At 42.4% G+C, this 13,812-nt stretch overlaps 1 protein-coding gene across 1 annotated transcript in view; it reads right to left on the bottom strand.

Annotated features, from left to right (window-relative positions):
• The window catches only part of disc1 (DISC1 scaffold protein), a 44,017-nt gene extending 34,238 nt beyond the window's left edge, over positions 1–9,779 (bottom strand). The window contains exons 1-5 of the mRNA XM_073481427.1: positions 9,262–9,779; positions 4,555–5,474; positions 3,763–3,832; positions 2,137–2,293; positions 198–294 (exon numbers count right to left, since the gene is read on the bottom strand). Coding sequence (XP_073337528.1) covers positions 198–294; positions 2,137–2,293; positions 3,763–3,832; positions 4,555–5,474; positions 9,262–9,331 — 1,314 coding nt within the window. The 5' untranslated portion in view covers positions 9,332–9,779. The remainder of the gene's footprint in view (positions 1–197; positions 295–2,136; positions 2,294–3,762; positions 3,833–4,554; positions 5,475–9,261) is intronic.
• Between the last annotated feature and the right edge of the window lie 4,033 nt (positions 9,780–13,812).

The raw sequence follows: 13,812 nt of genomic DNA, 5'->3' as shown, positions 1-13,812 counted from the left end.
TATTAACAATGACCTATTTCAATATTAAGCCAAAGTAAATTAAATATTGACTTCAATTTTTTTTTAGAAATTTGATTTATTTTTTACATGTGGGGAGAGTAAATGATGAGTCGTACACACATCAGACAGGTCAGGGATGCACAAGTGACACACGGTGCCACAAATGACCTTAAAGACATAATGTGAGCCGAGTTTACCTCCACCAGCCGCTTCTCTTGGATCAGACGATCTCGTCGATGCAGTGGACCTTGCAGTGAGTCGCACCTCTCCGCTGCATCCGGCTCCACACCCTCCCTGACAACCAGTCACAAAACAGAAAACAAGCACCATCACTACGAAAGCACCGGCAGTTGCTTTTAACATTTTAAATCACGACTTCTTTCATTTCTCAGAACCACATTCTGGTGACCTTTTGGTTTCTGTCAGGGGCAGTTAAAGTGAGATGGTATGTGAAATACACTGTGTACTGAGACGCTAATCTTTGGTGGCATGTGTTTTTTGCTTTTTATCATTTTAAAAAAGTGGCACTCTGTGTGATGTATGTATGGAAAACAGACACATCGACACATTAGTGCATTAGCTTTATGACTCGTTTGTTCAGGATTCCCTCTGGAGAGAGAGAGGCCCCACCTGATTTCCTTCCTGTTATAAGAGCTATTTTTGACATCGCTCCCTAACCGCTCTGTCGAACAACATCATAATGGATGTTAGAGCAGGATCAAGATCACAGGACAAGGGCAGTAATGTTTCATATTAAGGTCATTGTAGTCTGCGTTAGTTAATAGGTGATAAGGCCCTTATAAGTCCTGAGCAGATGATATTAACAATATTTTTGCTTTAGTAAGACTGTCTAAGTGTTAATTATTGCATCATGAACACATTTATTGTTAGATTATAAGACATTCATGGAAAAGTTAACAGTTTACAGACTGCTGAAAAACATTAATAAAAGCCCTATGAGGCTCTTATAATTGTTTATAATAACATTGCAAATGCATTTATTTGGTATGGTAATGTTTCAGAGGAGTCTTAAAGGAAAAGTTCACCCCAAAATCAAAATTCAGTCAATATCTACTCACTCCCATGCCAGTGGAAAGTCGGGTGAAGTTTCATACCCCGCAAAACATTTCTGGAGCTTCACAGTCAAAAAGTGTTGCAGCATTCTCCTAAACGACTGAGGTAAACACACATCAATCGATTCTAAAAGACTTTATTTACACCCTTTTAAAAGCCAAACTCTCCGCTGTAGCTGCTGAGCTAAAGGCGTTGGCGTGCATCTTGTCTGAAGTGTGTGCACAAGCTCAGCTGCACATCGAGGGTGTGAATACTGTCTTTTCAAATCAGTCCTGGATCTTAAGGATTCTGAAGTGTTGGATTGTGCCAGACAAGCTGCATGGAGCCATTTTATGTTATTTTTGTTGTTGTTTTAAGTTTTCAAACAAGTCCCCATCTACGTCAGTTGTTTAGGAGGATGCCGCAACGCTGTTTTGCTGTGAAGCTCCAGAAATGTTTTGAGGACTACGAAACTTCACCCGACTTTCCATCAGTATGAGGGTGATTAGATAATGACTAAATATTTATTTTTGGGTCAACTTTTCCTTTAAGTTTCTTTAAGTGTCACACAATAATATTTAATAATTATAATTAATAATTAACACTTGCATATTGACATTATTATATGTTAATACGACTATGTATCTTCTTAAGGGCCTTATTTCATCTGAACTAACACTTGATAAAAGGATCTTGATATAAAGCGTTACTGACAAAGCTTACAAACTGAATTTCACCACATGCAGCTGTGAAAATGCTAATTTTAACCAGGAGCTGAACAACCTGTCGGCTTCAATACTGCAAACCCAGCAGGACTCTGCTGTTGCTAATCACCATGTAATAGTATCAGGTTGTGATTAAATTACAATATGTTGTTATTGAAACAGAAACTGGGAAAGAAGGAAGTGTTTTCTTGAATTCAACCACATTTATAAACATGTGATTCTTCTTACGTCAGTACGGAGAAACATTATACTTCAGTGTCAAATACCATAATGTTCATTTTGACTTTATCATCAATCTCGTAAAATAGCATGACAGTGTGTGTTGTGGTTATCATTGTGGCCCCGATGTGTGACTGACCTGCACTGGCCACAGTCTGCCCTCTGGAGGGCGCTGTGCACCACCTGTGTGAGCCGCTCGAGGAACAGAGACACGCTGGGCTGCCTGGAGGGTAAACCCAGCTTCAGAGCGCCTCGCTCTCTGCACAGCTCCTCCAGCTTTTTACCAAAACGCTCCGCTGAAACACACATACACACACACTGAATAACAAGCAGCAACATGTGATAAAAAAGTTCTGGGTTCAAGTCAGAAAGTCAGTGTAGAAGCTCTCCATGCAGGTAAAGCCGTGTTGTGACAAAAAGTACATTACTCTCAGGTCATGACGTCTGCAATATGAAGCCTACATTCACTGCACACACATCACTCCCTATTCAATTACCAAATTATCTAACTAGAAGCCACTTAAAAAGAGCACATTTCTGTCAACAGACTGAAAAATTCTCAGCTTCCTGTTTCCAAGAATTCCTGTCATTGAAATCTAAATAATCCTTCATTTCTCAACCATGTAAACACACATGAAGGTTTTCAAATCAACCCTCTCAGTTTGGTTCATGGTTAAGTTAAGTAACATCTAACCATCAATCTAATCAGCTGTCTAAGTTCTTGTTTACTGCATTTCGTGGAAAGTTGTCGTTAAGTTTTTCAGGAATCCTGCTGACAAACAAAAAACTCAAACAGAAGTCAACAGGGGTTGAAAAGAAAACCTGACGTACTGACCTAAATAATCACGGCACTTAAATAGATCAAGGTCTTCAGGACAGTGAGAGCAGATGTTGGTGATTATTTCTGTCACAAGGTCCATGAAATAGGTCAGGATACAGTCCTCTTTTGAAAATAAACTTTGCTCAGACGAGTTAGAAAAAGTATTCAGGTCAAACAGGGTCTTCCATGAATGCAGTTTTTATCTGGAGGCAGATTCAAAGTAAAGTCCAAATTAAATTTGTTAGGTTTAAGGACTTGCTGGTTGTCTCCGATGCAGTCTGCAAAATTAAAACATTAGAAGCCAAACGTGGATGACGAAACATGAATTAGCGTTTTCCCAAAGTCCCACGAGCCGGGAAAAGTGCGTCAAACTAATCCTGAAATCAAGAGAACAAGGATACCGTTTTTTATTTTTTTTACTAGTATTCCAATAACAAACACTATATTTATGAGCCACATTGTTAAATATAAAACTTTGCAATTTTCAGTAAAAGTCACTAAACTCTGCAGTGAGTTCAATGTGAAATGTGTGTCAGAGTCAGTAAACAACAAAGCATTTATTCAGCTCTAATGGAAGTGCGTCCTTCTGCCCTCACATTCTGTATCAGATATGTCAGCACGATCTACAACTAATTCAGTTAGCAAGAAATCTAATAAGACAACTGGGCAACTTTCCATATCTGACCACATCTTGAGTACGAACTGTAAATATCTGAACCCTGACTAAACATGTCAGTGAAACGTTTAACTGTCCTCCTTCCAATATACTACATAAAAACAATGTCCCTGAGGACAAAAATAATAAAACTTATTTAATCCAAAAAATTTGATTTGTAAACGATCACGTGTTAAATTCCTGGTTGGCTCTCTACAGTCCACCCACTACTGCAGTGTCCTGCCAACAGAAGCTGAAATGACCCAGTTATTATATCAACTTAAGTTCACCTGCGTCATAGTCGTCATCCAAAATGGCTTTCTGCTGGAGTCTCTGGAGCTTCAACATCATGGACTCGATCTGAGAGGGAGACACATTTGACAGAAGACAGAGCGGATTACCCAACAGTCCTGAGGCCAGTGCTCTTTAAATATGTGTGGGTGCAATGACCACAAAGTCAAAGTGACACCAGGTCAGCAGGTTGAGGACTGGCTGTGAAGTTAAAAACTCATCATCATCACTAAGTGTTCCTGTAACTTATCGGGGAAGACTAAATGTTTTGAAGGTTATTTTTCACTTTTTTATCGTCCTGCTTGGAAAACTATAATTACTTTGGTGGCCATTTCTCCGGTCTGTGCTTTTTCTTGTGAAAGTCTTAGTTTTCTCCCCTTCAAGCCTGTAAAATTCAAATTTAACAACCTGAGGTTAGAACTCACCCTTCGCTATGTTTTGACAGAGGCTTGTGAGGAAGGGAGCTGAATGTGATGTATAAAGTAGGCCTGTAGCGTAGAGCTGCAGATAGACAGCAGATAGAGCTACGTGTGTGTGAGGTTTGATGCTGACGCTTGGTCTTAAAGAAAGACATTTGAACAATTAGCTTTCTTTCTGCGAGGTAGATGAGAAGATCAATACTTCACGTCTGTGTGCTAAAGGTATACGAAGCTAAAGCCAAACAAAGACTAGCAACAGGAGGAAACTATGAATAATCTAGAATCCTGATGTGTTTTGATCTTGGAATTGACTTAAACTCAGCAGGCCTAAAGGCGATTGTGACTACAGCCCTATATCTCCTGCCCACTGACCTTAGTGTGAGTGCGGTTGTTCTGGAGGCAGTCTTGCAGCACGCCCTCGTACTTCTTCACCAGGTTGTCCCAGCCCTGGTCGTAGGCAGGCGTGGCGCTGTCGTAGCCGGAGGTGACAGAAGAGGCGGAGGCGGTGTCTGAGTCCACAGACAGCGAGGAGGTGATCTCTATGTCCACAGAGTCACAGTCCGGCAGGTCGGACGTAACTTCCCTGTCACCCCACGGACATTCTCGCCAAAACCTCCCATCTGATGACAGCTCCTCTCTGTCTGCATGGCTTCCTGGGGCGGAGGAGGGCAGTGGTTGGACAGGAGTTGACAGCTTTGAGACATTGTGCTCAAAGGACAGGGTTGCCGGTTTTGTTTGGGGTGAATTAGGTGCTTTAGTTGACTGATTTAGTGGTTCTGGTTCTCTGGATGGTGTGGCAGTGGAGTTGAGAGACTTTTGGATGAAACTGAAGCTGGAGTTGAAGGAGTCCTGCGGTGAGGCCTGAAGGCCCGGGTTTGGGCTTGAGCTGAGTTCATTCTGCGGCAGAGAGGACAGACTCCGAGGGCTGGACGTACCATTAACGGCACTGCAGTCCACAGGGGAAAGGGGACGGGTGAGAGAGCAGAGAAGACTCTTACTCTTCCAGGAGCTACATGTGAGTTTATCAGGCTGTCGCTGATTCATTAAGGACGCTTTGCCGGCAGGCGTTAGACTCATCCTCTGAGCGCTGGTTGCCTCAGTGGTGTCAGTGTGACGTCCAGATTTTCCATTCCTAATGCAAGTGGTCCTCCCTTCCTCCTCCTCCTCCTCCTCCTCCTCCTCCTGCCCATGGGCAGTGCTCTGTAGTCTGGACTGCTCTCCTCTCATGTACCCTGGTCTTCGGTGGAGCCTCTTACGACCGGCGCTGCCAGCTGTCCCTGATGCTCTGCCACCTGTCGATGCAGAGATTAACCATTAAGCAGGACAACACGGTCATGAGGAAGATAAGGAGTGAGCTCAAAGGATTAACTGCAATCGTGTGGTACATAAGGAAAATGTGACGCTTAATGTGTCAATTACACAAGAATGTAACACATCATGTTGTTATTAATCCAAACCAAAATGACTTTCTTACAGTCCCTTAAAGCTAGCATGGCTAACTGAGGGAAAAACAACTGGGGCAGCTGTGTGACATTTCCCAGGGTTCTGCTCCAGCTGTTGGGAAATACCAAAGCCACACAGTCATTTTGAGTTAAGACACGCCTCTCAGTGGAAGAGGGGGAGACATGGACAGTGTTTGAATGTGTTGGTCTGTAAAAACACAGACATGTTAGCCTGATCCAGAGCTTCTCAGACTTTGGTGTGTGCCATGCTTGGGGGCGTACAGGCAATGCAGGGGGTGGAGTGGAAGTAAAGATGAATGAATCTGATTCATGTTGGAACAAAATACAAACAAAACTGCTCTAGTGAGGCTGACGATTGAAGCTAGAAAAGACATTTAACAAGGCACTGACAACATTGTGGGTAAGCTCTTTAAATTGCATGTTTGCACTGCAGAAACTCCTAAAAAGTTGTACCAAAACATGCAGCTCATATTCTTAATAATGGTACAAATATCCCTAATTTTCCTCATTACACTGCAGACAGACGTGGCCAAGCCAAATATCAGTGTAAGTGGAGCAAGATGATAAAGAGCAGTGTGTGCTGGGAGCCGGGCACCTGCTGCAGCTTCGTGTGATTAATACATATAATGTGTAGGATTCAGAGAAGGAGACAGGCAGACATGTTGGGAATCAACAGCCCCTTTGTGTACAGCTGTGCTGCTCTTTCTCTCTGCTGCCTCTCAGTTTTCTCTTCCCACTCACACACACACACACACACACACACACACACACACACACACACACACACACACTCAAGACACACAGAGACACACTACTGACACACAGACTTTTGTGCTGAAAACAGTGGGAGCATTCATGCTCTTGTCATCGAGAAAACCCTGCGACGCTTTATAGAAAGAGTTTAACAGCACATCTGTCACATCTGTACCTCGTAAGGACATCACATTGTATTAATATCAATTTAATTGTATGTTAAGACAGCATATTTATATAAATCCGTGTCTGTAAGTCAAGACAGGAATGCATCCACGAACCAAACCGTGACCACTACAAAGCGACCACAGCTCCCTGCTCAACCCCCCATGACCTCCAGTGATGTCACTCCCAAACCATCCCGTGTGACAGGGGAGGAAGAGACACCACTTAAGGGAGAGCTGGGACGTTAGCCTGATGGGAAGGCTGGATTTGTAGTGAGAGTAACATGGGGTGTTTCCCATTGTGCCCAGTCTGTGTATGAGCAGAGGACGGTCGTCAATAAGAGCCTTCTGTCCACTGGGACCACCTCACCAGAGCTCACGTTACATACAGCTCCATTAGTGTTTCTTTGCAGACGTGGCCACTGTTCCATAACCAATTTAAGAAACCCAACACTCACCGTAGGCAGCAAACACAACCGCACACCGCCCTCCATCTGGTGTGGTCGAGGTATAACATAGAGAGCACTCCAGACAGTCAAAGAGCTCAGGAGCTGAAAGAGGAAGGACTCGCTGATAGAAAGTGTTACTGTGATACTCGCCGTGCTTCTGTTACACAAAGACGGATCTTCCCAGTAAAGGGGAAGGAAATGCCTCAGGGCCCTTTGTGTGTGTGTCTGTGTGTGTCTGTGTGTGTCGGGGGGCATCTACATCTCGGCTGAAGCCCTTCAGAGGTATGTCATTTGCTGCTTCCTGCCAGGCTTTGTGCTGAAATAGTCTGCCAGGAATTCCGGTAGTGACAGAAAATAAGCAAAGGGAGACGTGAAGTGGTCCCGCTCAAATACCAGCAGCTTCCTCACTGCAACTTGTTGCTCACGTTAAAGAAACTCTGCACAACGTCAGAGAAGAGTCTCAGCCAGATTATTTACCTTTGGAGTTTAAAGAGGCCCTCCTCAGAGCCCTTAGGTTAAACACAGCATCCCATTGGTTGCTGAAAGCGCCTTGGCCAAAGAGCGGAGGAATGCGGAGGATCTCATAAAAACACAAACGTTTGAGGAACAAGCTCAGCACCCTCACACACAGACACACAGACACACACACACACATACATCAGCAGATCTGCATGTCAGCAGCCTCCTGAGAAGCAGCACCGACCAGCAGATGTGCAACACTTCATGACAGCAGCAGAAAGAGGGAAGTGAAAGTCAGCGATGAGTCTTAAAAAGTGGTGACACATGGTGACCTAGAAGGGAATCTATCTATCTATCTATCTATCTATCTATCTATCTATCTATCTGTCTGTCTGTCTGTCTGTCTATCTGTCTATCTATCTATCTATCTATTTAGCATCAATCTGAATTGAATCTCTGCTCGTGCAAGAGTCTTATGAGAAAACAGCTCCACACTTCCTGTATGGTCACACGAGGATCATAAACCAGCTGAATATGGTTCAGCTGAGAGGAGTGAAGGCAGCAGTGAGAAAGTGACATTGTGAAAAAGAACAGACCGCAAAAATCTACAAAATATATACATATATTCAATGTGTTCATTCTGTAGTTGAATCATCTTGAGATGGCCTGCTCACTACTGTCCTGATGCACAGGAGCTGCTGGACCAGGATGGGCCGGGGCTAGCTGGTTAGCATGCTAACTTTAGTCAGTCTCTCTGCAACGCAATTAATAAACGTCTCAAGATCGCAACTATTATTTGTTTACATTCTGATGAGAGTTTTAGTTCATACATATTGCACCTTTAAGATGTCAACAACGTGGACAAATGTCTGGTTGCAGCTTCTTAAATGTGAATATTTTCTTCTTTTTCTTCCTCCTCTATGACAGTTTAATTAATGTCTTTGGATTCTGGACAAAAACAAGACATCTGAGGACGTCACGCTCAGCATTTTTCACCATTTCTGACATTTCACAACCAAACAACTAATCGATTCATCGAGAAAAAAATAATCAACGGATTATTCGGCTGTGAAAATACTCGTTAGCTGCAGTGGTCATCTTATCTGACACGTTTATGGAGATAGTTGGGTGTCATGACACACTTGCAGTTGTAATTGTTTGATAGGATTAGCCTGTTTGTTCCACCAAAACAAAAAAAGTTCCGCACCTAAAGTAGTTACCTGATTATGGACATTTTAAATGAACCCAGATTATTTCAAGCATCCTATCAGAAAAACAAAAATATGTCACGGAGGGGCCCGTTTGCAAGGTATGCAAGTAAGTTATGCAGGATAGATAATGTACAAGGGAGTGCCGTCGTATGTCTACACATTCAGAGGAATAACAATCTTGCACAAGTGTTTAGTTACTTGCAACTCATCACCTATCATCACTCAGGGTGGGGAGCTTTGACCTCTCTGACCTGAAGACAGTTCATATAAGAGAGCTATCAGTCAGTGACACAGATCCTCCTCTTCTGGGCATCACAGTGCAAAGCAGCACATTGTCTCGCAGGTATTGTTTAGGATGATCAGTATTTTCACGCATGGACACTCTGCTTCTGTTTGTTTTCTTCACTTTATTCTCATCACCTCTCCTTTTCTCGTATATGATTTTAAAATAATGTGAAGCTCCTGATCAGAATTTAATAACACAGCCTTTGTGAACAGTATTCTGGTGTTTCATGCAGAAGATCCACTGAGTATACTTTGGTAAATGTGAGGAACAGAACAGATGTTGGGTTGTTTTTACCTTCCATGACTTCGCAGTGGTGAAGCAGAGAGTTTCTGTGGCATCCGAGCCCCATCAGTCCAGCAAACATCTTCCCATTAACAACAAGCTGTTTGTGGCCCACAAGTCAAACAGAGTCAGATCCCGGCTCTGCATGGACTCACATCGACCATGTTCCAGCAGAAGTGGAGCCAGGCAGTGGGGCTGATCTCATTTCCGTTGTGGAAAAGTGAGCCCGGGCTGTTATTTTCTCCCCTCGCCTCGGACTAACGTGAGAAACCGGCTTTTTACACTCGCTCCTTTGTCCAAAATAAACATTTCCTGACACAAGTATTGATGCTTGACGTGATCCGGATTCTTACATTTCTCCTCTGCGGCAAACAAGTGGCTCCAGCTGCGCATAAAGAGGCGGTTTGGAGAGCAGAGATCTTCATGTCATGCTGCCGGTGGGGAAGAAATGGAAGAGATAAACAAACCTCCGATGGTGTGCTGTGATGGCTGAAGTGATAGCCGGGTTAAATGTGTGTCATCGATCAGTTGATCAACAGTCCGTTATCCGCTGCGCCCCTGCGTCGTGCGTCGTGTTGGAGCAACGTGCGCAGCTCCTACGTGTTCAGGAATTTGACTCCAGACTCTTTCAGCCCGCCTCAGAGCCACAGCAGGCAGCCTGAGACTACTGCAGCAGACACATCACAGCTCCAACTCCTTCTGTCTGTACTAATGCTTTATATCAGGAGCGTTACTGTGGAGGAAGAGTGGACTATGAAGAAAAAACATGTTGCACTACACCTTCAACTCTGTTAAAGTCACATAAACAATATTACAAGTTCAAATACACTTACTTCTAATGTAATAATGGCCGTTTTATTATCTTTATTGTCGTTTTTGGAGTATTATAGCATTTTTTTTAAAAGTGTTATGTTGGACTGGGAAATATATCAGTATTATCTCGGATGATATCTCCTGTCTCTTTAAGGCCCCTCCTCCCAAATACCCAGTCTCCTCTGATTGGTCCGTTCACACGCGCCTGAGCCAGCACCGCAATCAACAACAGAGCAGCCGTTGCCGAAATTTTTCTGCCAAACTAGCTGCTGGGTGTGAATTATACAAATGTGTGACATGATGACGTAGTGTGATGTCACGGAATTAAAGGCGGGGCTACTGACGAGGCGTTTCTGGAGCAGTGTTTTCTATTGGAGAGAGGAGTTTGCTTGCCTCTAAAGGCTGCATTACAGTAGAGGGATATACTGTTCTCAACTTTCCAGACTGTTCTTCTTGTTCTAATACTTTGTATAGTCATCCCTACAATATTGTTGTACTATCCATATCGAGGTTTTTGGTATCGAGTTTGGTTTGTCGTCCATTCTTGGCATTAATGACGTGCTTTTCAGCAGATTTCTAAATATCGATATATATATTGTTTTGCAACCTTATTTTTTAAAAAAATCTTAAGATATCTGTAGTGTTTTGTGGAAGGAGTCACTGCTCAGCTGAATGCCGGCTAGAGTGTCATTGGCTGACAAGACAGACCTGAGGACTAAACAATCACAGCTGATTCTGCTCTGATCCGGAGCCGTATACTGACGGGAGGAGAGCTCAGAGATTACTTTTTAACTTTTAGAATTAAAAAGTGGATTTATATGTGCTCCTGTTAATCAGCCTGACTGCAGCTTCGAGGTCTTATTCAGGTTAAGTTACATTGAGTAAACTTGTGGGTCTCTATTCTTGTTGGAAACATTTGGGATAATGTAAGTACACAAATCAACAAACTATATAACAAAGACCTTTTTAGACATGTTAATGCAGAATTAATACATATTATATCTTTAAGGCCATATCGCCCAGCTCCAGTGTAAAGATATTGTCAAGGGCTTTCATTTTTAAAGAAATGCTCAGAAAATTTGAGGATTCAGAAAGTCAGTGAGAGTGTCAGAAGTTTGTTATTCTGAGCATAGAGGGGCTCTCTCACCATCAAAACATGGCTAGACTCATGGTTTCTAAGGGGGCGCATGGAACTCTAACATGCTTTACAGAAGAGTCGTATCCAAAGCGTGATCATGGCAGACTCAAAGTGACCACAGCATCAGAAGATCAGCACATCAAGCTTAAATACCTTTGAGATAGAAAAGCAACTCCATCACAGATATAGAAGTCACTCAATAAAAGGAAGGAAATAAGCCACAGGCTTGAAATAGGCTAAGAAATATTAGCATTTCACAGTGGACGACTGGAAATAAGTCCTTCTATAAGCCGTCTCAGACTTTTGGACCCTACACTGTTGACGCCATATGCTGGCAGGCTATCTAAGTGTTATTTTGGCCATTGAATATGTAGGTCAAATAGTTGTTTGTGTGCAAAAAATGCATGTTAGTTATGCATATTTTACACACCACCAACACATCCTGGTGTAAATACAAAAGTGCCCCTTTGTTGATGCAGCGGGGGAATGAATGAGAAGAGACCCCACATAGAGCAGAGTCTTTTCATCCTCCTTCCCACACATCCCAGCGGTCCTTTCATTCAGCTCGGCTGGCTGATGGACAAGAAGAAGTGATGAAGGGCTCAGTTCAGCCGACACAACAGAGTGCAGCCTTCTCTGAGTTAGTTAGGCCACACTGTGGAGGGTAACAGAGCTGTGTGTCAGAGGGGATGACGTCCATTGACACAGATGTACTGTAGAGTGAGATCACCTGTTCAGTATTAAAGATTAGAGGCTCTTAATGTCTCTGCACACAGCCCATGACTCATGAAACAACTCTGCTTGATAATTAACACTGAGACAGACACATTGTCACCTACAATATGCATGAATAAGAATAAAATATATTGACTTTTAAACTTTATAAATCATTAATTCCTCCTGAACTTTTCGTCTACATGTCTGCAACGAGTGTGATACCATGACTGTATTCATCGTCTGCTGTTCATAGACAGCACTACCCTGTCTCAACAGCAGATGTCAGGCTTCACACAGATTTAGGTCTTCTGTTCGCCTCCACACATTGCTTTTGCTTAGTTACTTGTAAACTCAGATTATAGTGGAGTGTTTTAGCTTGTGTGCAAGTCATCTGGATAAACTATCTCCTCTATGTTATTCCTGCTGGTATGTGCATGTTGTCGACCTTCAGAAGAAACTATCTGCTGCAAATATCAGTTGAGCCCTGAAAGCCCCATTAACGTTCCCCTTCAACAGTTTTAAAGGCAAAAATATATATATATTTTTTTTTTTTTTCACTCTGATGATAACATAATTTTGGTATCTGCCTTTTCAAACACATTCTTTCAAGTAGATGGTGCTTTTATTAGAATATGTAATAAAACCAAGGATGGCCATTATTATCATGGCTGCAACATCACATTAGTTAAAAAGTTGAGTTGAGGTGATGATCCGTGTGTTACGTCCAGGGTGAAGAGGTTAAAAGAGAAAAAGCTGATTTCTTTAATTTGATTTGATGTCCTTAATTTGATTTCCAAATGTTCATGTTGGAGCTGGTTATTACTAATTGCTACAATTCAGTTGTTCACACACTCTATGTGGGTCACACTGCTGTTCAAACCAGTGTATTATTATTGTTTATATACAGTTTGTGTTCAAAAGACTGGTATCTCTCTCCTGCTATAGACAGAGATGCTTTACATCTTACTTTGTTTGAAACAAACATAACAACTGGGTAATTAGCAGGAGCTCAGAGTCATTCTAAGATCATAAACAGAAGCATAATATATATGATATGACAGGATCTACTGTAGGTTGTTCATATGTAAATAGTGATATTGGCCAGCAGGTGGCAGACTTAAATTACATTCAAACTATTTCCCTCAGTATAAAGAAAGGACACAAACAGGAATTAAATAGTAAATGAAATATTTGTGGATGAATATAAACCTTTAGCGAACAAAATATGAAATGTTTATTATTTTTCTGCATAAGGAGACATTTCATCCTGAAGCTAAAGGCAACATTATCAGAAAACAGTTAATGCAGCCTGTGAAGGACAACAGCTGCATCCAGGAAAGAAAGTGATAAACCAACACAGAGGCGGTCATGTTGTTTTTGTTTGAATAATCATATCTACAAGTAACCATTTCTTTTAAGCTAAATATTCCCTCCTCAAACACACAAGAGCCTCTGTTACCTAATATAGATTACACAGACATCCATGAACACTGAATCATTTCTCACTGCTTCCAACACCCATCTGAAGGGCAATAATTAACACCATCAAATGAAAGGAAACAGTGAGAGGATATCAGCTCTCTGCCAGGAATGTCTCAGTCTCAGCGTACTCCAAAGCTTATTTTGAATTAACGTCTAGGTGAGGATTGTTTACAGATGGTAGAATGAGGAGGCAAGGGGCTGGTTGTGTGAGTGTGTCAGCAGGCCTACCAGAGAATAGGCACGTACAGTCTACAAATGTCACATGTTGCTGCTGCACACATTACACAGTGAGCGCAGGCAGCCAATGGTTTTACCTTAGATTATCTGTGTGTGATAGAGAGAGAGAGGGGAGGGCTGAGAGAGGAAAATAAAATAAACACACACACGCACATTACCAAAACACATACCAAAGG

Source organism: Pagrus major, chromosome 15, assembly GCF_040436345.1.
Source record: "Pagrus major chromosome 15, Pma_NU_1.0".
NCBI lineage: Eukaryota > Metazoa > Chordata > Actinopteri > Spariformes > Sparidae > Pagrus > Pagrus major.
This window is presented reverse-complemented; position numbering and strand designations above follow the sequence as displayed.